This window comes from Vigna unguiculata, chromosome 4 (genome assembly GCF_004118075.2).
Source record: "Vigna unguiculata cultivar IT97K-499-35 chromosome 4, ASM411807v1, whole genome shotgun sequence".
Lineage (NCBI taxonomy): Eukaryota > Viridiplantae > Streptophyta > Magnoliopsida > Fabales > Fabaceae > Vigna > Vigna unguiculata.
Window position 1 is genome coordinate 20,505,112 of NC_040282.1, and position 14,732 is coordinate 20,519,843.

At 31.6% G+C, this 14,732-nt stretch overlaps 1 protein-coding gene across 4 annotated transcripts; it reads right to left on the reverse strand.

Annotated features, from left to right (window-relative positions):
* Window positions 1–867: 867 nt before the first annotated feature.
* Window positions 868–11,401, reverse strand: LOC114182111 (nucleolar complex protein 2 homolog). 4 transcript variants are annotated; one of them, XR_003604031.1, is made up of 15 exons: window positions 11,298–11,401; window positions 10,525–10,657; window positions 10,254–10,314; window positions 9,552–9,657; window positions 9,392–9,449; window positions 9,203–9,297; window positions 8,266–8,334; window positions 4,100–4,627; window positions 3,518–3,817; window positions 3,043–3,366; window positions 2,683–2,889; window positions 2,273–2,362; window positions 2,092–2,184; window positions 1,738–1,852; window positions 868–1,156 (listed from the first exon to the last, which is right to left on the reverse strand). XR_003604031.1 is itself a non-coding variant. In XM_028068870.1 (14 exons), exons 2-14 carry the CDS (start codon window positions 10,631–10,633, stop codon window positions 1,085–1,087), a joined length of 2,109 nt encoding a protein of 702 aa, XP_027924671.1. In that variant the 5' UTR covers window positions 10,634–10,657; window positions 11,298–11,401; the 3' UTR covers window positions 868–1,084. The 4 variants fall into 4 exon arrangements, 3 of the variants coding, with proteins under 3 accessions (XP_027924671.1, XP_027924669.1, XP_027924670.1); XM_028068870.1 differs by lacking the exon at window positions 1,738–1,852 and having other exon boundaries at window positions 8,269–8,334; XM_028068868.1 differs by lacking the exon at window positions 1,738–1,852.
* Between the last annotated feature and the right edge of the window lie 3,331 nt (window positions 11,402–14,732).

Here is a 14,732-nt window from a genome sequence, read left to right on the forward strand (position 1 = left end):
TTTGGCTAAACTGACATGTGTCAACCTATAGTTCAGACTAACTCAACTCAACCTTCAACCCAAACCAACTTGACTTGACTAACATGGTTTGACCTTCGACCCGACTAACTCGTCTCAACCTATTGCCTTGGCCAACTCAACTTAACTTTCATATAGGGCCAACTCTGCTCAACCTACGAGACGGGCTAAACAAAATCAACCTTCGACTTAGGCCAACATGGCTCAACCTTCGTTCCAGGCCAACCCAACTCAACCTTCAGCCCTAGACAACCGACTTGACCTTTGATCCAGGAACATCCGAATCAACCAATAACCCGAACCAACCTAACTCGACCTTCGACTCAGACCAACCTGCCTCAACCTTCGTCTTGCGTTGAACTGTCCTTCAACTTGACATCTTACTCAAGACGAATCGACTCGACCTTCAACTCAAGTAGTCATATTGACCTCCGACCATGACTCAACTAGTTCTTTCTCCTAGGTCAAGACTCGATATTTGGTTTATGCCAAATTAACACGATCTTCAGCCTACGCTAACTTGTCTCAACCTTCGACCCAATCGACTTGACTCAACATCCAACTCGAGCCAATTCTTCTCAAACATCAACCCTAACTAAATCAATTCAACTTTCAACCAAGACAACCCATCTAATTCATCAACCCAAGCACAATAGACTCAACCTTCAACCTAAACTCGACCTTAGTAAATGGAGTGAAAATAAATAGAATTTCAAATTTCTTATACATTTTAAGATATTTGAAAATTTTCCATTTTTTCATTTGAAATACCTATCAAAATTTCTTAAATTTTAATTTATGTCTAATTACTTTATCCAAACAAGACATTTTAGTGTATAAAAATTTAAATTCTTGAAATAAATAAATAGCCTTTTTAAATTATCTTATCCAAACACAACATAAGAAAATTTTATCCTACCAAAAACATCGGAAGATACAACTCATCCCTTGCTAAAGTGTTTTGCCAGTAACATACAACTCTGGAAAAGATGAAGAATTTTAACCTCCATTTTTGTATTACATTCTTCAACCTCATGTAGAATCGGATCACCAAAGAAAGATTCTATCAAGAGTCAGTAGACACCATGTCAGTGCTGCCATTTGGATGTAGCTTTCCCCTCTTTCCCTTGCCTGGAGACTGCCACACAAATCATGGATAATGTCAGAAACACAACACTTAGATTATTGAAATTTAAAAGATTCAAATGAATCCTTTCTCCGTAGGGAATTTAGTATTGGGTCCGTATTACTGAAATTTTTTTTCATCAGCAAAGCGGTATTAAATATATTAATGACAAATGAACAGTTGAGAAGTCACTAATCATGTAAGCCTAGGTGAAATGAATGGCAAATTTTGTAAAAGCTTATTGTATGGTGACTTTGATAAATGACAAAGTAATCAAAAGATATGACATTGTCGAAAACTGCAAGAAATCTGGAATAGCTGCGTTTCAAAGCTCAAGCCCATGTACTAAATTTTTAGGGTTTATGTATAGTGTTTAAATTCATGTGCATAGGTAGCAGAACTTAAATTTATCTCTCGTAAATATAATATGTAAATAATTCAGAAGAGTATTCGTCTGTCTGTATGTTAGTACATGAGGTATCATAAAAGTTTTTAATAGTTTCCTTAGCCGAAATATTCAACTTTGAATCTAAGTGGGTTCGGTCCAGCTACACCTATTTAGCCACCATCCAACAATCTTTCCTCTAACATACCTCATTTTCCGGCTCAGATTCACATTTTTTGTCATTTCCCAAAATAGGGTGTCCAGATTCTCACAGGCATTCACAAGGACTGTGGACTGCCCCTTCTCCACCAGCCCTTTCACTACTACAGTTGATATATCCCAAAGTCAAAATACATTCACTACCTCTTGGATAGCACTTGCATTAATATTTGGAAATTTAGATTAATTTTTCCAACAATTTCAACCATGTCAATTACCAAGAGTGACATATCCCTCATACAGCAATAAACGATGAGGTATCCCAAGAGTGTAAGGACTCAATAGCATGAGGAAGGCCATACAAAAAAGAAACTTGGAAGAGACAAGTGATTGAGTAATATACCTTTCTATCTGAAATTGAATTCCTAGAAGCAGCCTTGCTCATGATGTTTTTGTAGTATTGTGTAAATGGAGTGTTACCATTTCGTTTTTCAACCTGCCAAATCAGATGTTTGATTAGTGTAGTCACACAAATATGACTGACTAGAAGACTGATTCAAAGATGAATTTAAGGGACAGATAACCTGAAGAAATGATTCAACGGACTGATGATCCTTTGGTGAAAAAGGCACCTCTTCTCTTTTCTTCTGCACAAAGTCAATATTTATCTCCACCTGAATTTACCCAACACAAACAGAAAACGGAAAAAGAGATGGATGAGACGGCTATATTTAAATTTTGTTTTTTTAAAAAAGGACAAAGGGAAGGGCAAAAATGCTTAAACATCAAGCAAGGGAAGGCTGCCAAGAAATGACATACAACACAAGTTTATCTACACTCTTAACAGAACTTACAGCTATGATAGCCAGTTTGCTATGTGATAGTGATTTAAAGATTCAACTAGCCTTACATGCATTCAATTAAATCTCAAAGTTCAAGATGGCATGTAATATACTCTAAATAGACAGACATGAAAACATGATTGTTTTCTCACCTGGTCAATGAAACGCTTGATAACACGTCTGAAACTCTCAGTAGAAGTTTTCTCAAAGACCTTCTTTAGGTGTATAAGTGGAGCTGTCGCTAGCTCAGGAAAAGATATATGATAACTCCATTGAGCAAAGTGCTCTGAAAGGAGTTCAATCGCGGATAATACACACTCTTCTTGAAAGCCACGTGATTTTAACCAATGCTTTGGAAGCTGCATTAAATTTAAACTGTAAACTACAATGAAGTAGATGGTCCAAATATGTGCTAAGAATTCAGAGGCCGTGTGATATTGGATAAGTATAATTTTTTAAACTAGAAAAATTAATAAGTTGGGGGCGAGGGGGCTGTTAAATTCATCTCTGACCTTTACAGTAGACATAGGTTGCAATACTTTGCCAGGTTTCCCACTATCCTTGGCAATTTTGTATTCTAAAACATCCAGCACCAACGATGTAACAGGGATGAAAACCCCACTAGAACCAGAAAGATTATTAAGCCATTGGATACATCTGAGTCTCAGTGGTAAATATCTAGGCCCGGGAAACAGGAGGGCAACTCCATTTATAATCTGTACAATCATATAAAGCAATGGCTGAAGATCATAGTCATGTATGCTAGCTGATATTAATGTAACCCACATATCAATGCAATTGATGTACTGCCAACTGCAAATTGTTTTAACCACCTCCTGTATACAAAATATAAGGCAAAATATCAGAAAATTTACCTCACCATGGTAATATAATACTTGCGTAGAAGTTAATTCTTCAATTGAATGTTTCATTAAACATAACATTAATAAAAGGAGGCCATCAATATTAAAATTGTTTGAAGCTTACTTTCTTCTTGGTTTGCCACCCTTTCTGCAATATCTTACCCAGATGCAATATACATGTCATTGCTTTGTTTGATGACTTTTGCATATCTAAACAACACAGCTCCACAAAGGAATTCCTTAGAAAACGAATATGTTCAAACTTTCGCTCAACAGATTGAGAGTTACTAATAAAGGCTTTGTATGTTTTGACAAAGCAGAAGTCGAACCAGTTAGAGCTAGACATAGAAGCTATATCTTGTATAATGAGAAAGGAGTGTGATGATAGAGACCCATCACCCGTTGCCCACAAATGAATAGAAATCTGCAATAGATTCAAGTGCAAGTTAAGGAAGATCTCATGTCATGAGATTGGCATTACACACATCTTGGCCAAAAGGTCAAGAAGGTACATATATAAAATCTTCCTTTAAACACAAACCACAAATATAGTATCAATAGAATCAAATCATGGTCATCCAGGCATCAACCAAATTGGATGGAACATATTGCTATTACTAGAAATTAACGCCAAGACAGTTTGTATGACAGAGAGACATTTTATTCCTCTTCAAACAAAAATTGTGGGTACAAAATTTAAGAATACCTTAAGAAGATTGCGCAGTAAAGATGGAAATGCACACAGAAAAATGATTGAAGTTCTGAGCCCACAAATCGAGAAGGCCAATAATTCAGAGTCAGTGACCTGGTTCAGGAGAAACACGGTACTTCTTAAGTATGACTTAATAAGCGGTCTAAGAGACAACCACTTTGGTGTATTCTTTAGGTCCAAAACAGCTTCCTTCCTAGAACTAGTGTTCGATATTCCCAATAGCCTCCTAAATGTAGCATCAGCCTCTTGTAGCATGAACAGTATTATCTTGCAGAAAGTTTCACTCTTCTGAATGCCATCAGAAAAGACACAACCACTGACACTGGTTGCTTCAGAATCATTGTGGCATGCTTCCCTATAAGCATTTATGAGACAAGTAAGAGCAGCAACACTATTCTGTTCTTTGACCAGTTTACACAATGAATAAACAGATGCACTTGTCAAATGTTTACCCACGTGAGAACATGCATTATTGCTATCAAGTGGCTGCACCAGACCTAAATTTTTTCCATCATCCGAACCCTGAACCACATAAATAAGAAAACAGTCAATTTTTCATTAATAGAAGTGATAATTGGATAAAAAGTTCAAAGTTCAAAGTTAGAGAACATGAAATGACAACATATACATGGAAATAGTAGCTCTACTATTTAGTATATTACTTGAGAACAAAAATATGGGTAAGGGTGCTTGAGAAATGATGATCTCTCAAAAGATTCAAGTAAATGTGTGTTCTTACTCCATATACAAAAGTGAAGACATTGAAGATTGTTCAAGACCAAAAAGACATCAACATAATTTATGAACTAACCCACACTTCCCTTCAGCAACAAATCCAAGAGGTTGGTCCATGTAAATTTCCTCATCTAGGTCACCATAAAAAGAAAGGTAATTTTTATCCAATTAATAGAGAGGCCACTGGTGAAATGCAGCCATGGCAAAGAAGAGTTGAACAGTGGTAATTTTGTCCACAGGAGAAAAAGTATCACCATATTCAAGACCTTATATATGTGTATCCTTATACTAGCTTTGAGGCGATTACCATCTGGCTTAACTTTAATGGTGTAAACCCACTTACATCCAACTATCTTTTGAGGTGGAAGAGTCGTTAGCTCCCATGTGTTATTCTAATCAAGAACCTATATTTCAACAATCATAGTTTATCTCCATCTATGATGATCAGGTGTTTCATGTACACATTTAGTTATGGTGAAAACACAAATAAGACAAAGGGGGTGAGAGGAGAATGAAGGAGACAATCAATGATAACTTGAACTAAATGATATTTTTCCTTTCTGTTGTACTAATTTTGTGAGGTGTTTGAGGATAGGTAGACTAATGCAAAAGGTCGTGCATTAAAAGAGTAAAAAGCCAAGAGAGAAGTATTCTTTAGCATTATCTCTCCTCAAAATCTTGATAATTTGCACAAACTGATTTTTATTTCATTAAGACACAAAGATAAACAAAAGTTCATATCAATCTTTCGTTAATTAAAACCCAAGTCTAGAGTGTTCATCTATAAAAAAATATCTAAACCCAAAATAAGTGATGTGACTTGGATTCCAGATGTAAGAATGAATTGTGGAAAAAGCAAAGTTAGATCTTGTTTCAGTTCTCTTTGGAAAAGGTGATCTAACATTTTTCCCTCGCTGACATTACTTATTCTAAGACTTCATCTTTGGTAACCTTCAGAAGTTTATCAATTTTGATAAGTGTGGATAACTCAAATGCTCTTGTAAAAGTTTAGAAGATGCAGAACACGGGAACACATAAGGGTTGGTTTCAAGATAGTATAGTCCTCTAGATTCATGTCCTCCACCAATCAATTGACCCATACCACATTTTTCTATAGTCAAAAAATTAGCATTAAAGGTTAATAAACAATCTAATCACTTTATTAATTGACACAGAGAAATTTGGTTAAAAGGGCAAGTAGAAGAAACAAGGATCACAATTATGGTTTAAGGGAGAAAGTGAGACTTGACTAACCCCCTAGGAAACAACTTTGGACCCATTAGGGAGACTTAACTAACTTCCGAGCTAAATCAATAGAATGAGGAACTCTAGGATTAATAGAATGAGGAACTCTAGGAGAAGAAATGGAAGAGAGCAAGGAAGTATTACCATAAATAAGATCAAAAGCACCTAAATCAAGTATGCATGGACTTTGACTTTCAACGGTTTGAGAAATGTAAGTTGAGTACAAACCAAGCAGTGTGAATGGTTGAGCTATTGGATTTTAACCCTAGATATTCCAGATATTCTTCATCAAAAGACTGTGGTTCAAGTTCAACAATCTAAAATTTCGAGACATTGTCTGTCTTGTCAAGATAACCAAGCAAAGACAAGCAATTCTCTTATGTGTATGGTCCATCTTCTTAAAATAAAAACATTGAAGACCTTAGTGACCATTACAGCCTCCCCTTCCCCGAGTAGACACAATGGCAGATGATTCAAAAAATTCATGTAGATTTCTAATTAGGGTGGGAACATGAGGGGGCCATGTTCTTACACTCTCCACCAAAGGAACTTCTACACTGATAAGGATTTAATCCAGAACACTATCAAAATTTTGGTTCATGATTTTAATCTGCAATAAAAACTTCTAAGAACACCTTCAAGTGCTCAATTGGGAATTGGGCTTCGACATTGAAATAAATCCATGATGTGTTTGTTTAAGAGATGCCAGTTTATAAACAAAATCATAAAATCATTGAATATCATTTAAAATATACCTAGTCTTGTTTCAAAAGGAGTTATAAGTTTTGAACGTTCAGAGAGTTTCCATGGGTTTCACAAATCACCAGAACAAAGGACAATGCTGAAAACCCATCTTGCATTGCACATTTTCTAGTGATATTTCAGTACTCTCCTTTTCCAAGTGATCATGGAAACCTTGGCCAAAGAAGCAAAGCTCAAAATTGATGTAGACCAAGAGAGGTAGTTATTTCCATTAAACTTTTTTTAAGTAATTATGGGAGTTCTATAAAAAAGTGATGGCAAGTCCAAAAGACATTTAGAAGAAGGAAAAACGTAAAATAAAGGGTCCCCAAGAGGTGTTTTATGGTTTGCACTTCCACCAGCAATGGAGAATCAGAAAAGTAGATACAAAGGACTACAAAGGCCAACAACAGATGCCCACAGGAGATAATGGCAATGGTTGGCAACAACAGATGGTGGCCGATGAGAACAGTAGCAAACAACAGCTTCTCGTCGAACAATAACAACTAGAGCAGGATCAACCCACTCTAATACCACTGTGACAATGAAAATATGAGAAAAAGGATGCTTGAGAAATGATCTCTCAAAAGATTCATATACATGTATATGATATGTGTGTTCTTACATCAAACATATAAAAGGGAATATACAAAAGGTCTGCACCTAGGACTCTAGGTGACAGATAGGTACAATAAAAACAACTTTCAGCTTTTACAAAGTTGGTCAGAAGTTAAGTAAAAATATTCTAAAAGTAAAAATTATTGGGCATAGCTTTCCTCTGAGCTAAATTCTTGCAATAAAACATGAAATTCACTAAACATTAAAAAGTATTATAGACAACAACGTATAATTCTATATGATGCAGAAAATTTTCAAAATTTGGGAAAGTAGTTGATCTTTATTATAGTTAGAACGCCCAGTGACAGGTCCAAATCTGATAAAAGGAAGTGATCAAAAATGACCTGGAACTCTCCCTTCTATTGAATTTCCAAAATACAAGCTACTCCTCTCTCTTGCCCCTCCCACCATTCAATAACTTCGGTTTTAGTTAGCTACCTCCCTTGATACTTCGCTACTTTGAATAATGCCCATTGATTCTTGGCTGCTCAACCGATTCCTCCTTCTAAGACCTTATTTGTTGTATTGTAAGCCATTATCATACTCCCATAAAGATTTCCAATTCCTCTACAAATACTATGAAATAGAAATGTGAGGTTGGAATCTCAGATAACACTATGACATTCAATTGTAACACAGTCCATCAATGAGTGCATGTTTCTATAACACCTCACCATGCCAAGAAGGAAAAACTAACCACTTAGCAAATCTAACAAATAGTCTACACCGCAATTGTCACACAAGCAAATTCAACCACAAATTCATGCACATATTCCAAGTAACTTTCTTGCCAATGCTAAATAAGGCATAAGTCTACTCACAACCTCCTCGTCTTGGGTTTCTTCAATCTTCATATCATAACTTTCTAGAAATTTTGAAAACCCTGGGTCCTGGATATTTCAAAAGGATAAGTCAGTCATTGGAACAGCAAACATTGGATAGCAAAAAACAGAAACAGATACCTAATTTGTTAAACAAAAAATGGTAAGAAATGAAGAATAACAATATGCCACCATGAAATTCAGCAACCAAACATACAACTCCAATTCCTCTCTTTCCTTGGCCTATCATGTTTTAGTTCTTGCAGAGCTGACAAGCCCATTGTAAGAAGAATGTGTATCTTGCATTAACTACCCTACTAAACTAGATAATACTCAAGCAGAACAGCAAGTGTTTCAAGATTCAACATAAAACATAAAATGCTTCATGTTATTGTTGCTTGACATCACTTTGTAATATTGTTAGACTTCTTCACTGTTTGTTAACATTTTTTCTGTCTTCGAGTATTCTTTATCCTTTACTTATGTGCAATTATTTTTTTCCAATAAAAAGTTTTAGTATGAAAGGGGAAAAAAGATCACCAAACGTTTCAACTACCGTATAAAACTTTGTAAGGCTCAAATAGGATAGAACAGAAAATCCTTCAAGGTTCAACATCAAACACAAGATATTTCATGTAATGTTATATTGACAGAACCTTGAAATATTGTTAGACTTGTTCAGTGTTGTTTAACCTTTTCCTGTCACGGTGTTCTTATCCTAGTTTTATTTTCATTTGTATTCTCTTCTATCCAATAATTTTATTTACTAAAAAAGGAAAAAAGGCACTAGCATGACATAATTGTTCAAAAGAAGTACAAATCAAATAAAAAGGTGTCCATCCATATGATATTATGGAACAATGAACCACTCTCCAATCAACAAATAAATTTTAAATACAAAAATCCACCATAAGACCATTTGTCATAGGAAAATCACCTTTTCTCTCAATTTGTTCAATTTTTTTGCTTTCTTTAGAAGTTCAGCACAAATATCTCTGTTTTGCACTGATAAGGAACTAGAAACATTGCTGTCTAAAAAAAAAAATCTTACGTCAAGGTTTAATCAAAAGCAAGTAAAAAGGGGAAATTACATTGAGTTTAAACTGAAAGCTAGAAATATCCTAACTCTCAATATAATGTTCACTCTCACTGTCGCTTCCAGCATCATGTAAAAAGCTTGAGTCCTGCTCACAAGCTCAAGAAATCAGTACATGAAATATACAATAGTTAAGGCAAAAGAAAAAGTAAAACAAACAAGTGTTTTCGCAATAAATTAGAATTTAAACCTCTGAAAGAAATCCATCACTTTCAGAATCATCTCCAAGAACTTCACTGTCATCTTCACTGAATATAGCATCAAGAGAAGTGTCTTGAAATCCTTCAACTATGTTTCTGATACCAACAAATGAACAGTTAATTAGTATGATACCATGTACAACCAGCTAAGGAATTTGAGTGTATTAAAACCGATGGATTATGATAGTCTTCTGATTAAGTTAGTTACGATTAAAGCCAAGTGATCTGCTTATATGAGTCGATTCTCCATTTGGGAAAAGGACTTGCTCTTAAATAAAAAAAATAAGAAAGAAAGTTTGTTAAAGGAGTAAGAACAATTTTTTTATACAGGTAATTCAGGAGGAGAGAAAGAAAAGCCATGTTTTCAACTTCAGTTTTCTTGGGGCCATAAGAATTTCAATTGGCTGCAAGCATTTACTTTTTTCTGCACTTTCTTTTTTTTAATTCTTACAATTTTGCTATCAAATTACCACCAATCATTTTCATCTATTAGAATTTATAGCAATTCATGGAATTTTTAATTACTTTGAAAACAATGTTTTGGTGGGAACTACCCATGTAGTTCAAAATTTACCAAATAAAAGAAAAAGGATGTTTGAAAACAAAAACATACAAATGAGTATAATAGAAACAGAAACAAAGTGAATATGTCAATAAAATCAACAGATAATTATATTTAGGTAACCATTTACCTTTCATTTGATGGATTTATTGTATCATTCTTTAAGTTTTCTTCAATATCATGGCTATCTCCTGTGGCAATAAATTTTCCAGGAAATAAAAAATTCAAACTAATGAGTACACATCTTCCCTATAATTTAGTGCACCCACATAAAAGCAAATTGCATTCCCAGACAATATAACTACTAAATAAACTATAATAAAACATATGAATCCTAACCAATATAACATGTGATATAGAGTAAACAAATCATCATATATGCAATACTAGAAAATTCTTACTTTTTGAAGCTTTCCTTTTGAACTTGGAATTTAACTTCCTTTTGTTCCTCAAAACTGACTGCAAATTCTTTTTCGCAAACTTCCTCGCTTTTTTACCCAACTTTCCCATTAGGTAGCAATATCAACAGAGATTCTAGACATAAAATAATTACAAAATTTCAAGAAGAGATGCAAATCAGTTTCAAAGCACATAACAGACTTTATCTATAAAAAAAAAAAAGACAGAAGATAGAATCTTTATACTTCTTTGTCAGTCAAGCCTAGTATTTTCATATCAAACACCTATTTGGACAATAAATTGGATATTTAAATGCCCAGAGGTGATTGGAAAACTCTTCATAATAAAGGAAAATGTCTCAGTAATCACCGTAAAGGTGAACCAAAATTTCCCCGGGTCAACGTAGGATTCGGTGTAACCCGGTGTAGCAGATGATTTGTGTTTTCAACATTCTTGAAAATAAATTTTCAATAACATATATAGATTAAAGTGTTAAACTCTTTAGGATAATAGTTGCCCACAAGAAATTATCAGAAGCTTGCAGAATACTCCAAGCAAAAGGATTAGCAGAAGTTCAGAAAGGATCAAAAAGTATTGGAAAAACTGAAATTAATTCTCTTTTAAAGTTTACCAAGAGAGAAGTAACAATGAAACTCGAGTAAACACTTGGTTAGGGATTTAACATGAAAATTTTGTTAGGGATGGAAACTGCGTGAGAATGAGTAAAACTCGTTAGGGATGGAAGCTGCGAAAACATGACAACGAGTAAACTCACACCGTGGAGGCTGCAATGGAGCATCAAGATGACCAGGAGGGCGGGAGCAACAAGAATAAGTTGCGAAGATACTTTAGGGTTTGAAGTTTAACCCAATCTTTCAGTTTTTTATGTGTTACAAACAAATTTGTCTATTTATTAGTATATTATATTACATAAAATATTATATTATGTTATATATATGCAGAGGTTAAAATATTTTGTTAATTTCAAGGTTAAATTAGTCATAATTTTATTTTTATTTTTGTGTGTAAATAATCTTAACTTTTGTCAATTATCTATCTATAATCTATAATAATAATCTATCTATATCTATAATCTATCTATCTATAATAATAAAGGAAATTCCTCTTTTTGTGTCCACATTTCATAATATCCATTTTATCTTTAGTTATTTTAAAAATTAATTATTTTATAAATAATTTACTTTTAATCATTTTTCTAAGTGATTCCTCTTTCTGTGTCCACATTTCATAATACCCGTTTTACCCTTAGTTATTTTAAAAATTAATTCTTTTATAAATAATTTACTTTTAATCATTTTTCTAGGGGATTCCTCTTTTTGTGTCCACATTTCATAATACTCGTTTTACCCTTAGCTATTTTAAAAATTAATTATTTTATAAATAATTTACTTTTAATCATTTTTCTAACAATATAAGGGATTCCTCTTTTTGTGTCCACATTTCATAATACCCGTTTTACCCTTAGTTATTTTAAAAATTAATTATTTTATAAATAATTTATTTTTAATCATTTTTCTACAAATCTCTTTTGTCTTAAATCATCATTTAAATTTTCTTTTTACATACCTTATTTTTTTATATATATTTTTAAAATTATATATATGTTATTGATCTTAACTTTCTTGAAAATTAAAAATCTATCTTCTATAACAATAAAGGGGATTCCTCTTTTTGTGTCCACATATCATAATACCCGTTTTACCCTTAGTTATTTTAAAAATTAATTATTTTATAAATAATTTACTTTTAATCATTTTTCTAGGGGATTCCTCTTTTTGTGTCCACATTTCATAATACCCGTTTTACCCTTAGTTATTTTAAAAATTTATTATTTTATAAATAATTTACTTTTAATCATTTTTCTAGAGGATTCCTCTTTTTGTGTTCACGTTTCATAATACCCGTTTTACCCTTAGTTATTTTAAAAATTAATTATTTTATAAATAATTTACTTTTAATCATTTTTCTAACAATAAAGAGGAATTCTCTTTTTGTGTCCACATTTCATAATACCCGTTTTACCCTTAGTTATTTTAAAAATTAATTATTTTATAAATAATTTACTTTTAATCATTTTTCTACAAATCTCTTTTGTCTTAAATCATCATTTAAATTTTCTTTTTACATATCTTATTTTTTTATATATTTTAAAAATTATATATTTGTTATTGATCTTAACTTTCTTGAAAATTAAAAAACGCGAATACACAGGCGCGACATCGCTTGTGTGTTCTATAATATATATATATAACAATAAAGGGGATTCCTCTTTTTGCATCCACATTTCATAATACCCGTTTTACCCTTAGATATTTTAAAAATTAATTATTTTATTAATAATTTACTTTTAATCATTTTTCTAGGGGATTCCTCTTTTTGTGTCCACATTTCATAATACCCATTTTACCCTTAGTTATTTTAAAAATTAATTATTTTATAAATAATTTACTTTTAATCATTTTTCTAACAATAAAGGGGATTCCTCTTTTGGTGTGCACATTTCATAATACCCGTTTTACCCTTAGTTATTTTAAAACTTAATTATTTTATAAATAATTTACTTTTAATCATTTTTCTACAAATCTCTTTTGTCTTAAATCATCATTTAAATTTTCTTTTTACATATCTTATTTTTTTATATATTTTAAAAATTATATATTTGTTATTGATCTTAACTTTCTTGAAAATTAAAAATGCGAATACACAAGCGCGACAGCGCCTGTGTGTTCATTAGTGTTCAATTAGATCATTTTTTTTGTTAAAACCGTTCAAATCATTAACGGTCATGAAATATGACTGTCACGTGTCACGATTTTTTTTAATTCTTTTTAATTTTTTAATTTTTCTTTTATTTTTTTAATTGTTTTAAATGTCCATGTGTCATACTATCCGTGTTTACGTGTCAGAGACAATGTTTTATATTCAATTTGGTCTTTATATTTGTTATTTTTATTCAATTTAGTCTTAATTTTAGTTAACATGAACCAATTGTGTCCCCATCGAGGATGAGATCAAATTTAATTTTTATATAAAAATTATAATGATATGAATTTTAATCATTTTTCTACAAATCTCTTTTGTCTTAAATCATCATTTAAATTTTCTTTTTACATATCTTATTTGTTTATATATTTTAAAAATTATATATTTGTTATTGATCTTAACTTTCTTGAAAATTAAAAAATGTGAATACACAGGCGCGACAGCGCCTGTGTGTTCACTAGTGTTCAATTAGATCATTTTTTTTGTTAAGACCGTTCAAATTATTAACGGTCATGAAATATGACTGTCACGTGTCACGATTTTTTTTTTAATTCTTTTTAATTTTTTTATTTTTCTTTTATTTTTTTTAATTGTTTTAAATGTCCATGTGTCATACTATCCGTGTTTACGTGTCAGAGTCAATGATTTATATTCAATTTGTTATTTTTATTCAATTTACTCTCAATTTTAGTTAACATGAACCAATTGTGTCCCTATCGAGGATGAGATCAAATTTAATTTTTATATAAAAATTATAATGATATGAATTTAATATATTATATAAAAATATTTATTTAAAAGTGTGAATTTTAGTATAAAAATTTAATTTAATCTCATCTTCGATAAGAACAAAATTGGTCGATTTTAACTAAAATTTGGACTAAATTAAACAAAAATAACAAATATAAAAACCAAATTGTACATAAAATCTTCACTCTGACACATGGCACATTGTTAGATTGACACGTGGACATTTAAAAAAAATTAAAAAAAATTAAAAAGAAAATCAAAAAAATCACGAAGTGACACGTGGTAGTCATTGTTCATGACAAAAAATGACTTAATTGAATAAAATTGACAAAAATTATGACGTATTTGAATACAAAAACAAAATTAGGATTGATTTGACAAAACTTGACGAAAATTGAGACAAAGAAAGTATTTTAACCATATATATATATATATATATATATATATATATATGTGTGTGTGTGTGTGAATTTTAATTTAATAGAATTTGTATTTAAAGATAAAATTGAAAAAAATATAAACACTAAACTTTTATTTATATATATATATATATACATACATATATATATATATATATATATAAAAAGAGGATATCCTCTTTTGTCCACAATTCATTATTTTAATTTTACCCTTAATATTAATTTAAAAAGTTAATTATTTTATAAATATTTTATCT